General features: G+C 45.8%; 3 protein-coding genes across 5 annotated transcripts; 1 reads left to right on the top strand and 2 right to left on the bottom strand.

The window, feature by feature from the left end:
* Positions 1–132: 132 nt before the first annotated feature.
* LOC115557191 (polymerase (DNA directed) iota) lies at positions 133–4943 on the bottom strand. Its single transcript, XM_030374800.1, has 9 exons — positions 4892–4943; positions 3653–3816; positions 3206–3257; positions 2858–3094; positions 2443–2621; positions 2043–2135; positions 1834–1966; positions 1188–1477; positions 133–903 (listed from the first exon to the last, which is right to left on the bottom strand). The coding sequence occupies exons 1-9, from the start codon at positions 4926–4928 to the stop codon at positions 325–327; spliced, it is 1764 nt and encodes a 587-aa protein (XP_030230660.1). The 5' UTR covers positions 4929–4943; the 3' UTR covers positions 133–324.
* A 400-nt stretch (positions 4944–5343) lies between these two features.
* On the top strand, positions 5344–13331 carry LOC115556782 (RNA exonuclease 1 homolog). 3 transcript variants are annotated; one of them, XM_030374095.1, is made up of 17 exons: positions 5344–5500; positions 5622–5772; positions 6030–7381; positions 7476–7562; positions 8036–8255; positions 8551–8882; positions 8983–9123; positions 9374–9488; positions 9556–9627; positions 9702–9842; positions 10507–10620; positions 10700–10773; positions 10876–10980; positions 11307–11422; positions 11691–11829; positions 12264–12384; positions 12904–13331. In XM_030374095.1, the coding sequence occupies exons 2-17, from the start codon at positions 5622–5624 to the stop codon at positions 12993–12995; spliced, it is 3372 nt and encodes a 1123-aa protein (XP_030229955.1). In that variant the 5' UTR covers positions 5344–5500; the 3' UTR covers positions 12996–13331. The 3 variants fall into 3 exon arrangements, with proteins under 3 accessions (XP_030229955.1, XP_030229953.1, XP_030229954.1); XM_030374093.1 differs by having other exon boundaries at positions 5345–5500; positions 7464–7562; XM_030374094.1 differs by having other exon boundaries at positions 5345–5500; positions 6033–7381; positions 7464–7562.
* Positions 13332–13465: 134 nt separating this feature from the next.
* Positions 13466–16633, bottom strand: LOC115557192 (UDP-glucuronosyltransferase 2A1-like). Its single transcript, XM_030374802.1, is given in 5 exon segments — positions 13466–14067; positions 14532–14680; positions 14790–14806; positions 14809–14853; positions 16585–16633. Coding segments are annotated over 5 exon segments (552 nt in total). The 3' UTR covers positions 13466–13775.
* Positions 16634–18942: the final 2309 nt, after the last annotated feature.

Consider the following 18942-nt stretch of genomic DNA (forward strand, 5'->3'; position numbering starts at 1 on the left):
GCGAACGCAGAGCTTAAGGGTAATAAAGAACTGATTTAGGACTACATACTCAACCACGAATGAAGTCCCCATATTTAAGCTACATTCATATTAAGTCATCATGAATATTAATAAGCAATAACCAATCACATGTCTCGAAGAAACCATAACTTTTATTGCCAAAATAACAAAAAAAAAATCCTTTGATAAAATTAACATTTCTTATGAACAATCAAAGAGTCTTGGGCCACATAGGGAGGAACAAGGCAGAAAGCCTAGCTGGCCTTAAAATACTTGTCCAAGTCGTTCTGCCTACCGCCTTTAACCGCAGCCTTCTTGTATTTGCTAGAGGCCTGTCCCCCAGCCCTCTGGGGGTCTCCCGCGGGGGGTTCTCCTGGTCCGGCCCGGTGGGGTCCGGCTAACCTCTGTGGTGGTTGACAGTGCGTCAGATGAACAGAGGTAGGACCCCACCCTAATGGGGAGTGGATGGGAGTCACCGGAAGAACGGAGGGGAGGCTGGGACTGGGAGGCAGGGTCTCGGTCAGGACCATAGTAGAGGGGTAGGGGGGTGGGGACTGGCCGACTGGTGGCCGAGGCGGAGGAGGTGGGGTGGGTACGGGTGAAGGCAGGTGATAGCAGCTCCTTCTGGATGTCCTCAGGGAGTTCCCTGAATACATCCGTGTCAACATTAGGGGGCAGTTTATGTGCCCTGCCTGCAGTCGTCCAATAGTCTTCAGACGGTGCCTGTGTGCTGCGGGTAGCTCCGTGGTGATCACTAATATCCGGAGAAACAACTGGGGTCTTTATTGCTGCTGATGCGGGTTGATCTGCCTCGGAACCCGTTGTGCTCTCTGCTAGTGTCTTCATTTGGAAATCCTGCTCAGTCTTCACACTCGGGGTTATTCTCCACTTCCTGGGACCCGTTCAAATGACCCGATCAACTGGGTGGATGCTCCTCCTGCCGGGAACACAAACTAGCATTACCACTAACATGAGCTTAAATAAGGTTAAATTAATCCCCCTGACGAGAATCAGGGGAAATAACTATTGATATGCTTGCTGTGTCCATATCCTTTGTAATATAGGAACATTTAGACTACGTTCAGAGCAAACAAGGGAACCTTTCCTCCTAAGTAGTTTCTGGGCTTGAATTAAACAGTATGGACCAACTGGACCAATAGTCCCAACCGTTTAATAAGTAACAATTAATTAAATGAAGTGAACAAGCGTCTTACTAATAAAGTTTGAATTGATTTAAAGAGATGAGGTGAGTGGGAGTGAGGTACGTGAGTTCGGGAGGGAGTCGGACTGCTTTGTGGGGAGCTGCCCAGTGTGAAGAACGACGTGATGGCCCCCTGGCTCGAGGTCCCCCGCGCCGGAGGCAGGTTGGTGAAACAGACGTTGAGCAGTGTGAGGTGGAACGCCGTGCTGCCGTCCACCATCTTATTGAAGAGCTTCATCGCCAAGGTAACCAGATGCACATTAGCATCAGTGCTGCCTGTTGGACAGAACGGAAGAGGATGAGCAAATAATAATTATAAAAAAAATTATTATTAGTTATAATAGTAATATTTATTTCAGTATTATAATTATAATACAGCAATAATAATATTTGTAAGGATAATAATAATGACCGCAGCATCTGAGCCACTTTATAGTCTAGCATAATTTAATTATTGCTTATTTTTTTTATTTTTTTTTTATTACTTTGACTGCCATCAATATGGTTTATTGCAGAGCACCAGTGAAGGCCCCATTTTACCTCCGGATCAGTAAAGTCCTCTGAATTTGACCAACACAGCTCCCCCCCACCAGAGACCACCTTGTGTACGAGGTGGTGGGGGAGGGACCCACCTGAGACCACCTTGTGTCCGAGGTGGTGGGGGACGGGACACTGGCGGCTCTCCCTGCTGAACCACTTGTTCTCTGCAGAGTACCTCGGGATGGTCAGCCTGAAGGTCTGGGGCGGCCGGCCGTCTTTCTGCATGTTTCCAAACCAAGCAGAGAGATTAGAGTCTCGTGTCCAATCAGACCGTATCAACTGTAACTAGCTGTTACCAACCTCTCTCAACCAGACTGGTGAGCAGCTCTTGGGTCTTTTCTGCAACTTCTCTAGTGGTGGAGATCTTCTTGAACGAGTCTTCATCGCTAAGAGACTAAAAGAAGAAACAAACATGATGCCAGAACAATTTTAGTAATTTCAAAGCGTGCTTTAGGTAGGATTTAAGTGTAATGCACACACACACACAAACACACTTCATTGCTGTCCAATCAGGACTTATTTTTGCTTATTTGTTGAGGGAATCCATCTTCTCTGTGTATCACGTTCAACCTAGCGCCACCTCAGGTGCATGCATAGGCAAAGGGAGGGTTTAATGTATGTAGATCTCAAAAATCGTACCCTTTCTCTCTTTTGCTCTCTCTCTTTGAAACTCTCCACTCATCCCTCCAGCCGTGTCCTACCTTGGGGGCTCCTGTGGGCACGACGGGGGAGTCATCGACGCCCAGAGACAGGTTCTTCAGGCGCTGGCCAGTTGGGACTCCATACTCCTTCACCAGGCCGGCCAATGGGAAGAGCTGCAGGTCCTGCACAGTCACCAATCCAAGGGCTTGGAGCCACTTACTGGTCTGATGTCCCACCCCTCAGAGGAAAGAACACAACTACAATGAGTTCAGCCCCCTAGGACAACTTTATCCATTTATACAACATGTATAGTGTTTTTTTTTAATCATAAGCAGACCATCATTAACTCATCCTACCTTGGTGCCATGATCCAACATGCGTGTGGTATGAACTACTGTTGAATGAATCTTCTGTACAACACGGTGTGTTTTTTAGAAGACAAACTACACTGAATTAATGCAGCAATTTCTCTACCGGGAACTCTATGAAGGCCGCCGAGGTGGCCCATGATGTGGTCAACGTCTTGGGGCAGCAGTGTGGTCTGCTGGTTCGGTTTGAAGGACCCAGACACAAGTTTGGCTAGCAGCTTATTGGTGGCGACCCATGCACAGACGTCGAGGCCCAACTTGCTGCAGATGGCTGTTCTGAGCTCCGCCGCGATGTGAAAGCCGACCACCAGCCTCCGGTGGGGTCCAGGGTTAGTCTCAATCCCTACAGAATACAGAACAAGTAACACTTCCGTTTGCTCGTCGAGTTTCAAAAGCTTTGGTTTATAGTATTCAGCACAGAACTGAAAGTTAAATGTAAATCCTTTTTCTTACAAATTAGACAATAAGCTGGTTTCATAATTTCCTGGTTTCAGTGAGACACCGGCCTGTGTGAACACAATGTAATGAAAGCACCAGAATGTCAAATCCCCAGCCCCCCGATGTCCCTCGAACGAGGAGCAGTGAGTCAGTCTCTTCTCTACCATCTCTGTGAAATCCCCACAGCAGAAGGTGAGTGCGTATGGACAAACCAATGCAACATTCAGTAGGAGATCAAAGCTTATTTTTTTTAAATAATTCACATACAAGTGTTAAATTACAATAAAACAATATTCAACGTAATAAGGTTTAATAGTTACAATAAAGCAAAATAACATCATAAAAAATGTTTGTAAGTATTTTACTTTATCTTACATTACTTATTATTCTATGATATACATTACAACACTATAGAAACACTGAAAAACATGATTATTACACATTATGCGATTATTAGTTGTACCGTGACTTGGTAGGACATTTCCCGGTAGTGTGTCAGGTCCTCTCCTTTAACCAGCACAAGCTGAGGGCATTTCTCCTGAGCATCCACCACCGACATCACCTTGGTCACACCTTGCTCCCTCGCAACGTAGTTACAGGTGACTACATTATACTTCTGTTGAATACCTGCAGATAAATACACAGTTTTTGTATGGGGGGTTGGGGGGGTCAAATCCCCCGTTCGTCACGGCGCGGGCTTTCTTGGTTTACTGGAGAAGGCGGGGCTGCGCACGGAGTCTCTGACCTCATAAGAATAATTTGTATGATTGCATACTCCCGAATGTTTTAATTTTTTTATGAATGAAGACACCCGCATGCAATGATGAGTTCACGTCCGAGGGTAGACTACAAACGCGATTAACTATGGTCAGGGACGTTTGTTACCGTCTAGACAGGGTCCAATAAATAGCGAACTTCATCGCAGCCTCACCGAAGCGCCTACAGTGCTTAATGCAAACAATCGCAATAAGCAAGACCCGCTGGTCTCAGCATGATGCATGTCTACATTATCCTATGTCTTCTGACCTGCATCAATATGAGGACATTTTAACCACGATGGTTGAATTAAAATCAGAGGGAGACAGCAAGTGCAGCTCGAAAGCGACCTCCCACACAAGAGTAATGGAATCATTTGATTTTATTAAATGCCTTGTGACGTGGTGTTTGATCGGTACATTTCGGCTCCGCATGCATTTTTGGAATTTTAAATTGCTGCAATCAATTATGTTGTTGTTAGCTTCTAACATGTATCTATCCTTGCTGTTTAAATCTAACAGTAGTCTATGAGTAATAATATCTGCGCCTGCGGTAACCACTGTTTTTGGCTGCGAAATTGCGCCAGCTGGGCATTCCGTGGTATTGGATGTGTTTTCATAAAACGCATCCAATACACAGAATGTCCGCTGGTGACGCCACTGAGGCTATAGTAGGTAGTACCCCTGGAGTACCCCTGGAGTCCTCGTTAGCTACGAGCGTTTTCACGACTTTCGTTACCAACAATGGTTTCGGGAAACAGTGTAAAAACTGTACGATGATCGTACGACGCACTTCACGATTCCCTTAGGCTAACGATGCTTTCGGGAAACGGGGCCAAGGACCGAGACCAGTACATAACGTAAAAATAACGGCTACATTAATCGCTATATTTTAATTAATACGAGTGCACAATTGAAGAAAGGTAGATGCAGTAAACCAGTTTTACCCAAAGGCACATTACGCAGAGCTGGGTTCCTGATCATCTCCACCTACACCAGTCAAAGTGTAGGATGACTCTTTGGGGGGATGCAGTCTGCAGTCTATTAAACCCAGTTCCTATACACACAAAGCAATGCCATTAAAATATGGATAAGCATTTGTTCACGAGGCAGTACGACGTTGACTATTTATTTATCTTTTTGATTCCGGTTTGTGTTTAGCTCACCATAATCTGGACTTGGCGCGACTGTAAAGTCTGTCAAACTGGTCTTCCACGTTTCATCCTCATCGTTATTATCGTCACTATTTGCCATTTGAAAGACCGTGAAATATAAACAAAAGCAGTTTTGAAAGTACGTTACTGGTGGACATGTTGTTGTTCACATTTCTCCCAAGCGCCACCTCTTCCTCCCCACGTGCCCTGAACGCAGCGCCGCCCCCAGTGGCGCGGGGAGGTACTGCAACACACTCCTCACGCCAACAGACGCCAATCAATCATTAGAGACGACCAACACGTAATACAATGCCACCAGCAGCCGGCAACAGACCTACATTTTGACCATGTTTCAAAATGGAATAATCATACAAATAATCAGACAAACAAAACTATTGGACCGTACGTATGACTTGTATAACGATGTGCACCACCTGCCTCACCTAATTAGGAGTCTCCACGCGTCGTTTATAACTTTTTTATTAAAATAAAGGCGAAGCTGACGGGTTTAGTTTTTTTGCAGATGTTGCCAGCGTCCGGTTTCTTTGCCGAAGTGGTCTGCCCTTTCCGACGTGGACTTTGTGAGAGGCCGCACTGTTTGTACAAGCATGAGGAACAGGTCCGAGAGATGTTTGCTGCTTCGATGAAGCCGGTTGGCCTGGCTGATTTTCAAGGTCTGTTGTTGACAATTACATGGAAATTAATAACGGATTATATTTACATGCCTATCCAATATTTTACTAAATGATTGATTGTAGTAAGAATTTTCGGGATAGAAAGTAGTGCTGTTATTTTGCTTTGATGGATTCTAATGGTTCTCCTTCATTCGTTGGACTACCGCTGTAAAACTGCTGCAAAACATAGTTTTATCAAAACGACTTGCTGTTTATGTAATAAAACATGCATCTCTATATGTCTTCGTGCCGTAAAGCAGGAATCCCAAACTATCCCCCAACTGAGAGCAGTGAATCACTCCAGGAGTTGGCTCGTATCAACAAGGAGATTGAGGACGTGAAGAGCGAGGTGGAGAAGGAGCAGAGGAGGCTGTCCCGCTACCAGACGGAGACTACTTGCAAACATGAAAACGGGGATGGTTATAAACCGTCGTCGCACAGACGCACGCCAAAGCTCTCATCCCAAGCACGGAAATACGTGGTGGATAACTCCAAACCAAGGACGGATCTGGAATATGACCCTTTGTCCAACTTCTCTGCAGATCTGCGGTCTTTCAGTTCGTCAGGAAAAGATCAGAAGGATAAAGCTGGGGTCAAAAGGGCAAGAGAGGTTTCCTGTAGTGATGGTCACAACCTTCAGTCAGCCAGCAGGGAGGCCTACCCCATGCTGGAGAACGACCTCCTACAGGAAGGGGACCTCGTCATCGACATCCCATCCTCCCCGGATTTAAAAAAAAGCAAAGTTCATGATGTCATTGAAAATCAATCGATGGTATTAGAACCGGACCGGAGCTCCCCTCACAACGAGGTTGACCACACACCATCACACACTTCACACTCTGAGTCTTCCCAGGGTGAGTCCTCTTCTGTTGTACTGATAGAATCAGACAAGGCGGTCCATAGACGCCGAAGTCAACCCATTGATATGTTTGACGGCTTGTCTAAATGTTTGGAAGACTTGCGAAGTGAGAACCAGAGGATGGCTGGCTCCCACGCGGAGTCCGCTGGGGAGGAGAGGAGGAGCAGTTTGGATGGATGTCACTTTGAGGACGCTCTGCCCACTGTCGAGTTCAGTGAGATCTCCATAACAACGATGCCGCCTCAGGCCTACACTGACAAGATGGCCTATCCAGCGCAGTCCAACCGTGATCCACATCCTGCTCCCTCAGTCTTCTACCATCTCACGACCCTGACCGTAGAACCTCCAACCAACACGGCCCAACACTACTGGTCCCCGACCAATAGCGTGCCCACAGTTGTGCCGTGTGGACAGGCGCACACGGCCACCCCTCCCTCGCCATCAGGGTCCTCAGACGGGGACCACAGCTGCCCTTGGTACAGGACGTCAGAGTCCAATGTCCAATCACATTTACTGTCCCCCCAAACCCCTCCCCCCACGGAGTACCCACCTGGCAGCCCATCGGGGGAAGGGAAGGTCACCCTCATCGAGTCTAGCTCTGGGGAGTCGGCCTCAGAGAACCTCCACTACTCGGACATGGAAATGTCGGACAGTGACCCCATGGAGGAGTGTTATCGGATCTTCATGGAAGCCAACGAGGCGGAGAAGGGGGCCCAGCCCCCCGCGCCCCCAGTCCCACTGACCGGGAACGTGAGTTGCCGGCAGAACCCTCTTCAGAGCCAGGGTGGACTCGCCCTTCCCTTAAGTTTCTGACCCCTTCGCCCCTTGTCAGGGGGACGAGCAGACAGAGTTGGAGGCGTCCGCGGTAGAGGAAAAGCCACAGGCCCTATCTTCGCAGAAAAGGGTGGCCCACATCCCCAGACGTCCAGAGGTACCCCTTCTGTCCCCAGATGTTAGACCCCTGGTCATTAATGGTTTTATTTTACCCAATGGCCACGCTATTTAGTCCAAACATTCCTGCGACCCTTAAATCTTGTCTGTTGTTTATCTCCGTACACTTAGTTTTAATCCCTTAACATCAGCCTGTCTGATTATCATATTGCATTGAAGTAGTACTGAGCATATGGCTATGAATCATAGTTGGTATATAATCACTGAGGGTATGTATCCTATATACCCTCAGATAAAGATTTATCATCAAGTATATGTAGCTTATAAGTCATTAATCGCCTGAGCCCCCGGGACTGCAATAACTTGATAATAGTGTGTATTGTTAACATCTGACTGTCTGCTTTACTATCATAACCCATGTTAAAATACTTCTTGACAATTAAGGCTAAAAGCCAGAAATGCTTGTAACAGTAAACAAGCAAACCGAAACCTTAACCCTTGTTATTGGACCAGCCGGTTGCTGTGGTTAGACCTCGGCCCAAGATTCCAGTTCCCCTGCGGGGGGGGGCCTCTGGGCCCCAGCTTCTCCACCATCCCAAGGTCCTGCAGTTACAGCAGAGGGCCACGCCCCTCACTGCCTCTGTGAATGCCCAGTCTACACATCAGAGGAGGCCCGAGCCCGGAGCCCCGGTCCACCCCTCTCAGGTCCAGCTCCCGGTCTCCGTGCAGAGTGGTACGTGGACCTCTGTTGGTATTTTTGTTGGATCGCAACATTCTGATGAGGTCAGGTTTTAGAAGATACTTTATTAGAACTAAGATGATGATGATAATAATAAGTGATGAATTGAATTGCATTTATATAGCATGAAGACGCCCGAAAAGTGTGTGTGTGTGTGTGTGTGTGTGTGTGTGTGTGTGTGTGTGTGTGTGTGTGTGTGTGTGTGTGTGTGTGTGTGTGTGTGTGTGTGTGTGTGTGTGTGTGTGTGTGTGTGTGTGTGTGTGTGTGTGTGGTTCCTGTCCTCTATCAGCATACATGAGCTGCATCCCAGTGGGCAACGCTTTGATCCAGGTGGGCAACAACCTGCATTTCATCCTACCTGAGGGCTCCTACCCGCTGCCCCTCTCATCCATGGCCAGCTCGGTGTCAACGGTGCTGACGCCCATCAGCGCCGTCAGCAACAACGGCCTGCAGTCCTTCCAGCTATCCGCCGTCACGCCGGTGCACCGGTACCGCCCGGACCCCTCAGCCCCGCTCCACATGGTGGGCAACATGTCCCTGCTGCCCTCGGTCTCCGCCCTTGGCCACACGGGCCTGGGCTCGCCGTCCGGACCCCAGGGGGCCCTCCAGGTTCCTCCCAAGGTGTCCTGTAACCTCCTCCTCTTCTGGGCACACAACAGGCATCGCCACATGAGGTTTTGAAAGAATAAATACTGAATTTTGGGCTTCTCTTTTTTTTTAGCCTTTGACCAAGCGTAAGGTGAAGCAGCGATCCGAGAGGGTCAAAGACAAAGTCCCCCATGATGTGCGACAGCGCTACGTGAACATGTTCACTGAGGAGTTCCTCAAGACCTCTCCCACCGTCAAAGACTCCTTTGAGAAGGTGGGTATTCGTGGCTTGACAGAGATGGATAATCCTGATTCGCTGCTTGACCGCGGTGCTTACCGTGTGACTAAATAAGTCTTGAAGCAAATCAACCGTTGTCCTGTCTAACAAGTAAACCGTTAATGTGTTCTAATGGTGATTCCCAGAAGACAGATGGTGAACAGCTGTGAAAGCTTGGCTGTTTGTGATATCTGGTGTTTGTATACAGTGTTTCATTTGACAAGACGCCTGGTGTTTTTTACAATAGGCACTGGCAGAGGAAAGGACCGTTTATAACCGCAGTGCCAACAAATTGAAATATCTGAGTGTTGCTGTAAATGCACTGAAGAGGATGAAAAACCAGAGTGCTGTTCCTACCAAAGGTGTGTGTGAGTGTATCTGTGTGTGTACGCGTGTGTGTGCGCTACTAATCTTTAATGCTTCCCACAGATGAAAACGAGATGAGTGGCAAGAGAGCAAAGGGGAACATTCCCCTCAACATGAGCCTGCTTGTAGGACGCGGTGAGTGTTAGTGGTCCTTTGGCCCGTTATCCCTCTGAATGACCTGTATAACCGTGGTGTTGTGTGTCTGCTAGGGGACGCTGTGCTGTATGAAAGCTTAAAGGAGTACATCATGAACGAGGAGAAGCTGATCGAGCACAACTACCCTCTGCAGAACCCTGAGCGGCCGGGCAGCGCAATCCTGTTTGCAGACAATAAGAAGACAGTCAATGACCGTCAGTATTCAACCAGCAGCCGCCTTCATTCAAAGGCATTGGAATTCATACACTGAATTATTCTTGCTGCTTAATTGACTTCCTTCATTTTCACTACCCAGTGTACAGTATAGCCATGTGGCTCACCAGAAAGCTATGGCAAATGGCTTTAGAGTAATAGTTGATCAATGTTATATTCAGGGTTTCCCGCAGCACTTTACAGCTTAGGCGACCGCCTAAGCAACACAGGCCTGCCGCCTTAACTACGACATAATAAAAAAAGGTATATTATACGAAAGTATATTTCGTATAATACGTAATTTACCCTCTGTGTATCAACAGCCTGCATGAAAATAAGCATAAATGGTCCAACTGTAAAAGAGTGTGTGGTCAGACAGCAACTACGCCCAGCCCACCTCCTTAACTAACACATTTTCTGCGGGAAACCCTGATATTATATTTGTACATATGGGCTAGTGTTGGGGTATGTAGCCTAACTTTGCTGTACCTCCTTAATTTTTATTTCAAATGTTTTAATAGGACTTTTAATTAATATTTTATATTACGGGGGTATTTTCGTTTTTTATCTTACACCGTATTATAATAATAATAATATAAATATCTTAAGAATTTTGAAAAGTATAAATTATTTTGCATCAATTAACTTTGAGTCTGTCTCTCAAAGCACTGAAGAGGATATGCTGTCGCTGTGGGGCAACGTACTCTGTGAGCAAAACAGGGAAGCACACTCGCAAGGAGGAGTGTAACTACCACTACGGCAAAGGAGTCGAAAAGAAAGGTGAGTTCACAGTAAGAACATAGCCTATGGGTACAGTACTTTAGGTTAATATTAACAGCCTTCTCTGTGTCTGGACCAGTACCTGGAGGAGATGAGACGCGCTACAGCTGCTGTGAAGGAGTGATGGGAGCACCAGGGTGCCAAGTGTTCAGAGTACGGACTAGAGAACCAGATCCCAACACCACTACCGTAGATTGGTTCGCATTGTAGACAACGAGTGTGTGTGTGTGTGTGTGTGTGTGTGTGTGTGTTTAGCTACACGTCCACGATGCGGTGGACATGAATGGTTTTGTCTCCTCCCGCCCGAGAGAGGACCCTGAGAGGAGCTGTCCGGGGGTCTACTCTCTGGACTGTGAAATGGTGACATCACTCGGTTCATTCACCTCTTATCTGCATTGGTTTTGGCTTTCATACCTTAAGGAAGTATGAGGTTCAGTTTTAAAGGGTTGACGACAAATTAGTACATCAGCTAATTATGTTTCTACAAGCAAATATTTTCTGCTTGATACATTTTCTGCTTTTCTACTCACAGACCTGTACAGGTTTGAACTTTAGAGGGAAATATTTCCAACTCAAAACAATGGATTTGAAATTGCTTGATAATTGGATATAAATACCTGTCAACACCCTAGTACTACCAGATAGACCTTCCTTAGTTGGACATCTGGTCTTTGTTTCCTGTCTAGTGTTACACCACCCACGGGCTAGAGCTGTCCAGAATCACGGTGGTCAACTCTGCTCTGCATGTGGTGTACGACACGTTCGTCAAACCCGGTAACGACGTGGTCGACTTCAACACCAGGTCTGCACATGTCCTCCATGCTCCCTTCCATGCTCCCTTCCTCTCCTTCACCAGAACTCTTGCAATTCAAACTCTCACTGGTTTTTAGAATTGGCAAAGACTGTGGAAAGATAAGGACAAAACCTTCTCAAACTTAATGATATTGGAGCCACTTCTCATTTTCGATTGGTCATTGTCCTATTGGCTGATAAAACACTGCCTGAAAGGAAACCTACTCCCTTTCTATTGGCCCATGGTGTTGTAAATCACTGGTGTTTATTTTCTGGAGGTTCTCTGGCATCTCGGAGAAGGACCTGAAAGAGGACTGTCCCTCCGTGGGCGAGGTCCAGCAGACCCTGCTGCGCTTCGTTTCAGTGGACACCATCCTGGTGGGACACGGCCTGGAGACCAGCCTCTGTGCCCTGAAGGTAAGCAGCCGGGGACATGGGTCAGCCCCTCAGCCCGGGGACATGGGTCAGCCCGGGGCCCGTGGGCATGGGTCATCCCAGGGACATGGGTCAGCCCGGGGACATGGGTCAGCCTAGGTCCCTTCTGCCTCTTGAACTATAGAAGACGTGATGTGGGTTAATATTGGTTTAGTTGTGTCTTTTTTGCACAACTGAATAGTTACAGAGTAGGAAGCAAGCATTGAAACAAACATGTGAGACCTGCAATTATCTCACATACAAACAGAAAAGGAGATACACAATAACATTGCTAATAGAGAATTCTAAAATTTAGACATTTAATTTGAAGAAAACATAATGCATTACCTAATGAGGACGAAACTAATTTAATAATGATGGTATCAGACGAGGAAAGTGTCTCTTAAATAACTGACCTCCTCCTGTGTCCCTCTCAGTTTCTCCATGGGACTGTGGTTGACACCTCAGTGCTGTTCCCTCACCGCATGGGGCCCCCCCACAAGCTGACCCTCAACAACCTCACTGCGGACTACCTCCGGAGAATCATCCAGGACAGCGGTTGGTCAAACCTGCTGCCAACCTTGGCCTAGCACCCAGCATCCATCCTAGTTCTAATTGCTCGCCGGGTTCAGCTCTCCCACGGCTAGTGCTCAGAACCCGAGCTGCTCGGCTGGTGCTCAGAACCAGAGCTGCTCAGCTAGTGCTCAGAACCAGAGCTGCTCGGTGTGGAAGTCCTATGACTTAATCAACATGAGAATGTCAATGCGAAAATATGAATTGTGTGATACAGATTAACGATCAAATAAACACAATTTATTGGTTTTAATGGGGGGGAGGAAGGGGTCAGGATAGTGTCTTGATGAGGGTATGCGCCTCCTAGCTGAAAGGTTCTCGGTTCAATCCACAAAGTCTGCAATCCTACCTGTATTAGTCATCCTTGAGCAAGATGCCCCACTATACTCCTAAGTGACATGTATCTGAATACAAAGTTCATTAAGTGGCTTTGCATTGAAGCCTTTGCTCAATGAATGAATGTTACTGGGTGCCTTGTATTCTAACCCTGCTCTCCTCTGCCAGTCTGTGGCCACGACACCGCGGACGATGCGGCCGCCTGCATGGAGCTGGTGCTGTGGAAGATGAAGGAGGACGGAAAAGGCAGGAAATGGTGATTGTGGGAAATAAAGAAATGTTAGGGTTTGAGTCCATGAGACGACTTGGAGCGACGCGAACTGCCTCTAGCTGCTGTGTCGGACTCCGTCAGGAGCTGACTGCCTTTGTTTGTTTTTGAGTTATTCGTTAAGATTTGAGCGTGAGAATACTGCATGTTTATAAGAAATTATTTTTATTACTTTAAGTTCAGGCAGAATTATTAGTTTATTAAATTGCTTTTTGGTTTGCAGTACTTTATTTCATGCGCTTGTGAATATTGTTGCAGGGGCACTTGGTGTTGTGGAAACCTAAGGGTTGGGGTCTGAATGTTTAAGAAAATAAAAGCACTTGTTGAAGCTTAGTGTGATTGTCTCATCCGACCGGCCAATGAACCTTTCAGATCAGTTCAATCGTGGCCAATCACGTTCCGCAGATGACTGAGTGGCATTTACTCCAACCAATTGGTAAACAAGTTGATCTCACCAATTACTACCTTACAGTGATTGGCAATTGAAATGACTTGTGTACATCTGATCCAGCACAAAACAACCAATGCTAACAGATTACACTTTAGCAATTAGAAGTTAGCAATTACAGTCCAACGGTGTGTCCTTCTCTATTAAAAACTTGAATGAAGTACCAAATTGAATGGCAGAGAAATGTTTGAGTACATTTTTCCTGAAAATGCTTACATGAATTTACTGTAGGAAAAAGGTGTCTTGTGGCAAAAAGTTATTTGTAAAGACAATTCACAAATCAAAATGCAGTGTGAAAAAAGCGAAAGAGGTCAAACAAAAGCCTCACTGTGCCTTGCTCTTCTTACTGTTCATGTTCTTCAGGCTCCTCGTTCTACCACAGCACATCACGACGAGGCAACAGCTCTTGACCATTAGGAGCAGCCCAGCAGACAGCAGCAGCTGCACCACGTCCAGGCTGTGGTACTGGTACCAGGTGAGGCTGTGGGCCTGCACCCTGAGGTGTCGCGCTTCCTTGTTGCGCATGGTGAACTCGATCCAGAACACAGCCTCATCCCTGGGGCTCAGCAGCCGGTCGTGGTGGATCTTGGACAGCCTCATGACGCTCTCCTTTTACCTTAGATTAGAACCATAGAATATATACACCTCATGTTCTCTGTTCTTTCTTAATGTAGTCTGAATTCAGAGTGCTTTATTGATCCCATCCTTGTGCCTCCAGATTAATAAAGTACTGACATTTTGCAGCAGACACTTTTATCCAAAGAGAGTTATAGAATAAGGATATAAGCAGTTCCTCGTGAGACCATCTAGATGTTCAACTTTGCATTTTGCAATGAATGTCAGAGAGAAGCAGTCTCGGGGCAACAATAAGCATACACAAAGCATACAATCAACTGAAATTGCCATGCAGAGTAAAGTGGCACAGGGGCAGGCACCAACACACGGTGGTTGTTGAACGGTTGCAGTAGATCACATTTCAACTTTGTTGTGTACACATTCTAGATAATCACAGAAGGGCTGAAGCCATTCCTGCTCTCGTTGATATTTTCCTCTTCATTAAATTATATGAGGGAGACTCACGAGGGCTGGGTGATGACCGTCTGCAGGGCGTCAAGGAGGTCCTGGCTCCGCATGGTGTTGTAGTTCAGTATGCGGGCAACGCCCTTGGCCTCCATGTGCACCATGTTGTCGGGCTGGTCAGCGAACATGGGGATCCCCAGCCAGAGGCGCTGCATCCCATTAGGCATACCAGGCAATTGCCTGGGGCCCCGCAATTGCTTGGGGCCCCGGGCCACTACTAGGGGGCCCCCTAGAGCCAAAAAAAAAAAAAAAAAAAACGTGGTAGATGGCCTGGTGCCGTTGGTGCCACCGTGCGTGATGAACGCTTTGGCTTTAGGGTGACCTGGGGATTATACAGTTAGAAAATAACTACATACTAACAGCCTATTTACATCAGAATGGATGAAGATCGTAATGTGGATAAATTAAATTGAGAAACAAAAGGAAAACAATACCTAATGGAGAGCCAAACAATTGTAAAAGGATCAGATGAGAGCAGCTGGTCGTTGAAGGCACCCAGTGCAACTTTCGAGGCTTAAAAATAAACATTCAATTTCTAGTCTTTTTTACACGTAGTAAGTTTCAATAACTCCATACCATTACATACCGACATTCAAGCAGCAAAGATGAGACGTCGTTGTGTGGTGAGAACTGATAGAAAATCGATAACAACAATGCCGCCATTTTCTTTATTTTTTGTAACCTACAATAAATAAAGCAGGCTTCCAGTCAATGGAAAAATGGCTTCTCCCCACCGGCGATTGTTGTTGTTTACGATTTTCTATCAGTTCTCACCACACAGCGACGTCTCATCTTTGCTCCTTGAATGTCGATATGTAATGGTATGGAGTTATTGAAACTTACTACGTGTAAAAAAGACTAGAAATTTAATGTTTATTTTTCATTGAATGTTTACATAAAGTTGCACTGGGTGCCTTTAAGAGCAGATGAAAAGTTTATTTTCAGTCTATTTTGTTGCTTAGGAGCGCCAAGGCTCTCCTAAGCAACACCCCGGTGCTCGCCGCTCCTGATCTCACCAGACCCTTTAGGTTAGAGGTGGATGCTAGCGCCGGCGGAGCTGGTGCGGTACTGTTGCAGGAAGATGCTGAGGGGGTCGACCATCCGGTTTGTTATTTTTCGCGTAAGTTTAACAAGCATCAGGTCAGAGAACGTGTTGGCAGATGCTCTGTCTAGGTTGTAGTTTGATAACTGCTGTAATTAATTATGTTACCAAAGCCTAATGGTTTGTGTTTTAAGGGGGGGGGGGTGTTACGGCTGCGGATTGACGCCCCGCCCTCATGGGTAAAATCCTCAGTTACAATCCTCAGTTATGCTAATGATCATGTGTTTGCCCCGCGTGTGATTGGCTGTCAATTATGTTAATTTGAATGCCGCCGAATGCCTGCCGTCAATCCGCACCCATGGAAGGGGATGTAGCCAATAAGATTTTTTTTTTTTTTTTTTGGACGCACTATTTTGCGCTCCCCCTCTAGATGGCGCTCTAGGCGGCCGCCTAACCCGCCTGTAGGGAAGGCCGCCCCTGAATATAACACTGCTGCTGAGACACAACAAGTCCCTCAAAATACAATGCAATGCAAGGTTGGTTTTATTTCTAATATTATTCTATCAACACAGACATTTACATCGACCGTCTGGCGTTATAGTTGATTTGCCTCGGGTGTACTGTGGAGTGGGTAAGACTGTTTTATTGGCAGGCTAGTATTTGCACGAGCAAACTCTGCAACTAGAAGGACTGAATGAAATGTGTTAAACTGTGGGGTAGTTCGGAATTTATGGCGCATTTCCACCAGAAATGCGACATAAATATGTCCAAAATTCCTAACTACCCCTTGAAGCCTGAGGGGTATTCCATCAAAGTCGCTAACGAATGCGGCGCTTAGTAAATTAAGCCCGGTTAGAACTAACGCCAACTTCCACTTGAGGCTAAAGCCAATCCATCAACCCAGTTACGCCGTGCCTTGTTAAGGTTAATTCAAACCAGGCTTAAGGGCTTTTTATGGTTCCACATTCCCGCAACGCAAGGGGGTTACGGACCCCTTACGTCCTTGCGTACCCTCCTTGCGTCCACCACAAGGGCCGGACGTGTGCCTCCCAAAAATCATAACCTTCTGTTGAGGCGACGCAGCAGCAAGGGCTGTGATTGGTCCGCTTACTAAAACCCGACGCAGAACCATAAACCTTCATGACTGCGTCGAAGCTTCTGCGTGGTCATTGGGTTCGAGAACGTGGAACCATAAAAATCCCTTAAAAGGCTCTTTATGGTTCCACGTTCACGAAACGCAAGGGGGTTACGGACCTGGGTAACACTTTATAATAACTATCCGTCATAACTAGTTAATAGATCATAAGTAAATTGTAAATTAATGAGTTATTAATGACTTGTTAAGTGTTTGTCAACAGTGTTTGTTAAGGATTTATAATGATGACGTGTAGGTAGTCAATAGATCATTGATAAACTGTTAGTTGATGAGTTATAAATGACATTCATGATCTATTATTAATTTATAAGGTATAGTTATAAATCATTAACATACAGTTAACGATTTATAACTATACCTTATAAATTAATAATAGATCATGAACAAGCTATTAGTAAATTACTTACTTATGACTTGTTAAGTATCAGTTAATAGTTTATATATGTTATTGGGACGTTATTCTAAAGTTGCAACTATTCCTCATTTACTAACAGTTATTAAATGAGGAATAGTTGCAACTTTAGAATAACTTTCCAATAACATACATAAGCTAATAACTAATACTTAACTAATATTAACTCACACTTTACAGATCTGTTGTTAATAGTTTGTTAACCATCTACTAATACCAGTGAAACTTTGTAGAACAACAGCAAATGGTTGGAACAATTTCAAGGTACAGAAATTTGATGTGATATTTAAAATATCAAATTTTTGTACCTCAACCTTGTTCCGACCATAGGCTTTTCTGTGTAGGCCTACTGTATTTTACCAAAGAAACACCACAGATGAAATGTTGAACATTGTGTTTAATGTATAGAAACACACATACTGAGCCATCACATGGAAGAACAGCAGTATACAACAGTAGGCCTATACAAACCCATGAGGTTTCTGCACTTTTTGTGCAGGACTTGAAAACAAAATAAATCAAAATCAAGCCATTGGCATTATTGATATGAACATGTCTTAGCACAACTTGGACCATCTATACTTAGTGAACCAGACCCGAGCTACAACCAAACTGCTCTATCCCACAGTGACACAACACCTAATCTTTCTTAGACAGAGGAATCAGTTTCCCCTTTTTCTTTTGATGTTCAAACATCCCTCAAAAGGTTTGGATCATTAATCAACTCTTCCAGAATTTTTTTTGCAAAGTCCTGCAGTCGTTGCTGTGGTGTATGAGCAGCAACTCCTTGTATTTCTTCGGGGCCACAACAGCCAGCTCACAGATCGGGGCATTGGCGCGACGACGGTGTTTCGGTCGACACCAACCTTTCGATATGCCACACTCAGCTTTCTATCTTTCTTGTACGCCTTAAAGGTCCCATGACATGCTATTTTATGTATTCTTTAATAGGTATTAGTGGGCAACTAACACAGTATTCAAAGACGTTCCCGAAATTCAGCCGTGGTGCAGAGTTACAGCCACTCCGAGCCAGTCGCACATTGAGCTTCCCCCAAATGCGCTGTTTTGGTGTCTGTAGCTATAATGCAAATGAGGAGGAGCGAGGCGGGTCAAGGAGGAGGGTGGGGGTGTGGCCCTGAGCAGCTTGCAGCCACGGTACCATGCTCTGTTTACAGTGGATGTATCGCAATGGCGAGGCGCACACAGCCTTTAGCCGTGTTCTGTAAATATTCTAGAAGACACGGGAGTCCTGGAGCTCTATATCTAAATATTATCATATAGCCTACATAGATATATCATATAATATGTATTATCACGGCCAAAAGCTGTGTGAGCCGATATTATGAATCTCAAACGACCTTGTTGGGTTCTCCGACGTTCCTGGTTCTTCAACGTCCTCATCAAAGTGAAGGAGACTGAACCGCGACAAGGAGGAGAAAGGGATCGTTGCCGGGGCTCAAGCGGGAGACATTCGCCGCCAACAATCCCTTTCTCCTCCATGTCGTGGTTCATGTGTTTGAGGGAGTCAAAGCCAAAGTTCCTTCCCCCCAATTCATTCTCAACCTTGGCTGAGATAAACCCCAAGAGACGAGAGTCCGACGAGGAAGTGTAGGCCTACAACACTTGCGTTACAGTCCTGGAGCTCTATATCTAAATAATATCATATAATAGGCCTACATAGAAATCTGTATCATTTAATACACATTATCACGGCCAAAAGCTGTGTGCGCCTCCAGACGATATTATTAATCACAAACGACTTTGTCGGGTTCTGCGACGTCTCTGGTTCTTCCACATTCAC

The sequence above is a fragment of the Gadus morhua genome, chromosome 13 (assembly GCF_902167405.1).
Source record: "Gadus morhua chromosome 13, gadMor3.0, whole genome shotgun sequence".
NCBI classification, from domain to species: Eukaryota; Metazoa; Chordata; class Actinopteri; order Gadiformes; family Gadidae; genus Gadus; species Gadus morhua.

Bases quoted from the DNA above. Each gene is read 5' to 3' on its own strand.
- LOC115557191 (XM_030374800.1), bottom strand. From the start codon at position 4,928: ATGATCAGGAACCCAGCTCTGCGTAATGTGCCTTTGG. The intron at 3,095-3,205 runs TGTAAGAAAAAG...TGTATTCTGTAG, and splicing joins AACCAGCTTATTGTCTAATT to GGATTGAGACTAACCCTGGA. The intron at 1,967-2,042 runs GGTTGGTAACAG...TGGTTTGGAAAC, and splicing joins TCACCAGTCTGGTTGAGAGA to ATGCAGAAAGACGGCCGGCC.
- LOC115556782 (XM_030374093.1), top strand. From the start codon at position 5,622: ATGTTGCCAGCGTCCGGTTTCTTTGCCGAAGTGGTCTGCCCTTTCCGA. The intron at 9,628-9,701 runs GTGAGTGTTAGT...TGTGTCTGCTAG, and splicing joins GAGCCTGCTTGTAGGACGCG to GGGACGCTGTGCTGTATGAA. The intron at 9,843-10,506 runs GTCAGTATTCAA...TGTCTCTCAAAG, and splicing joins TAAGAAGACAGTCAATGACC to CACTGAAGAGGATATGCTGT.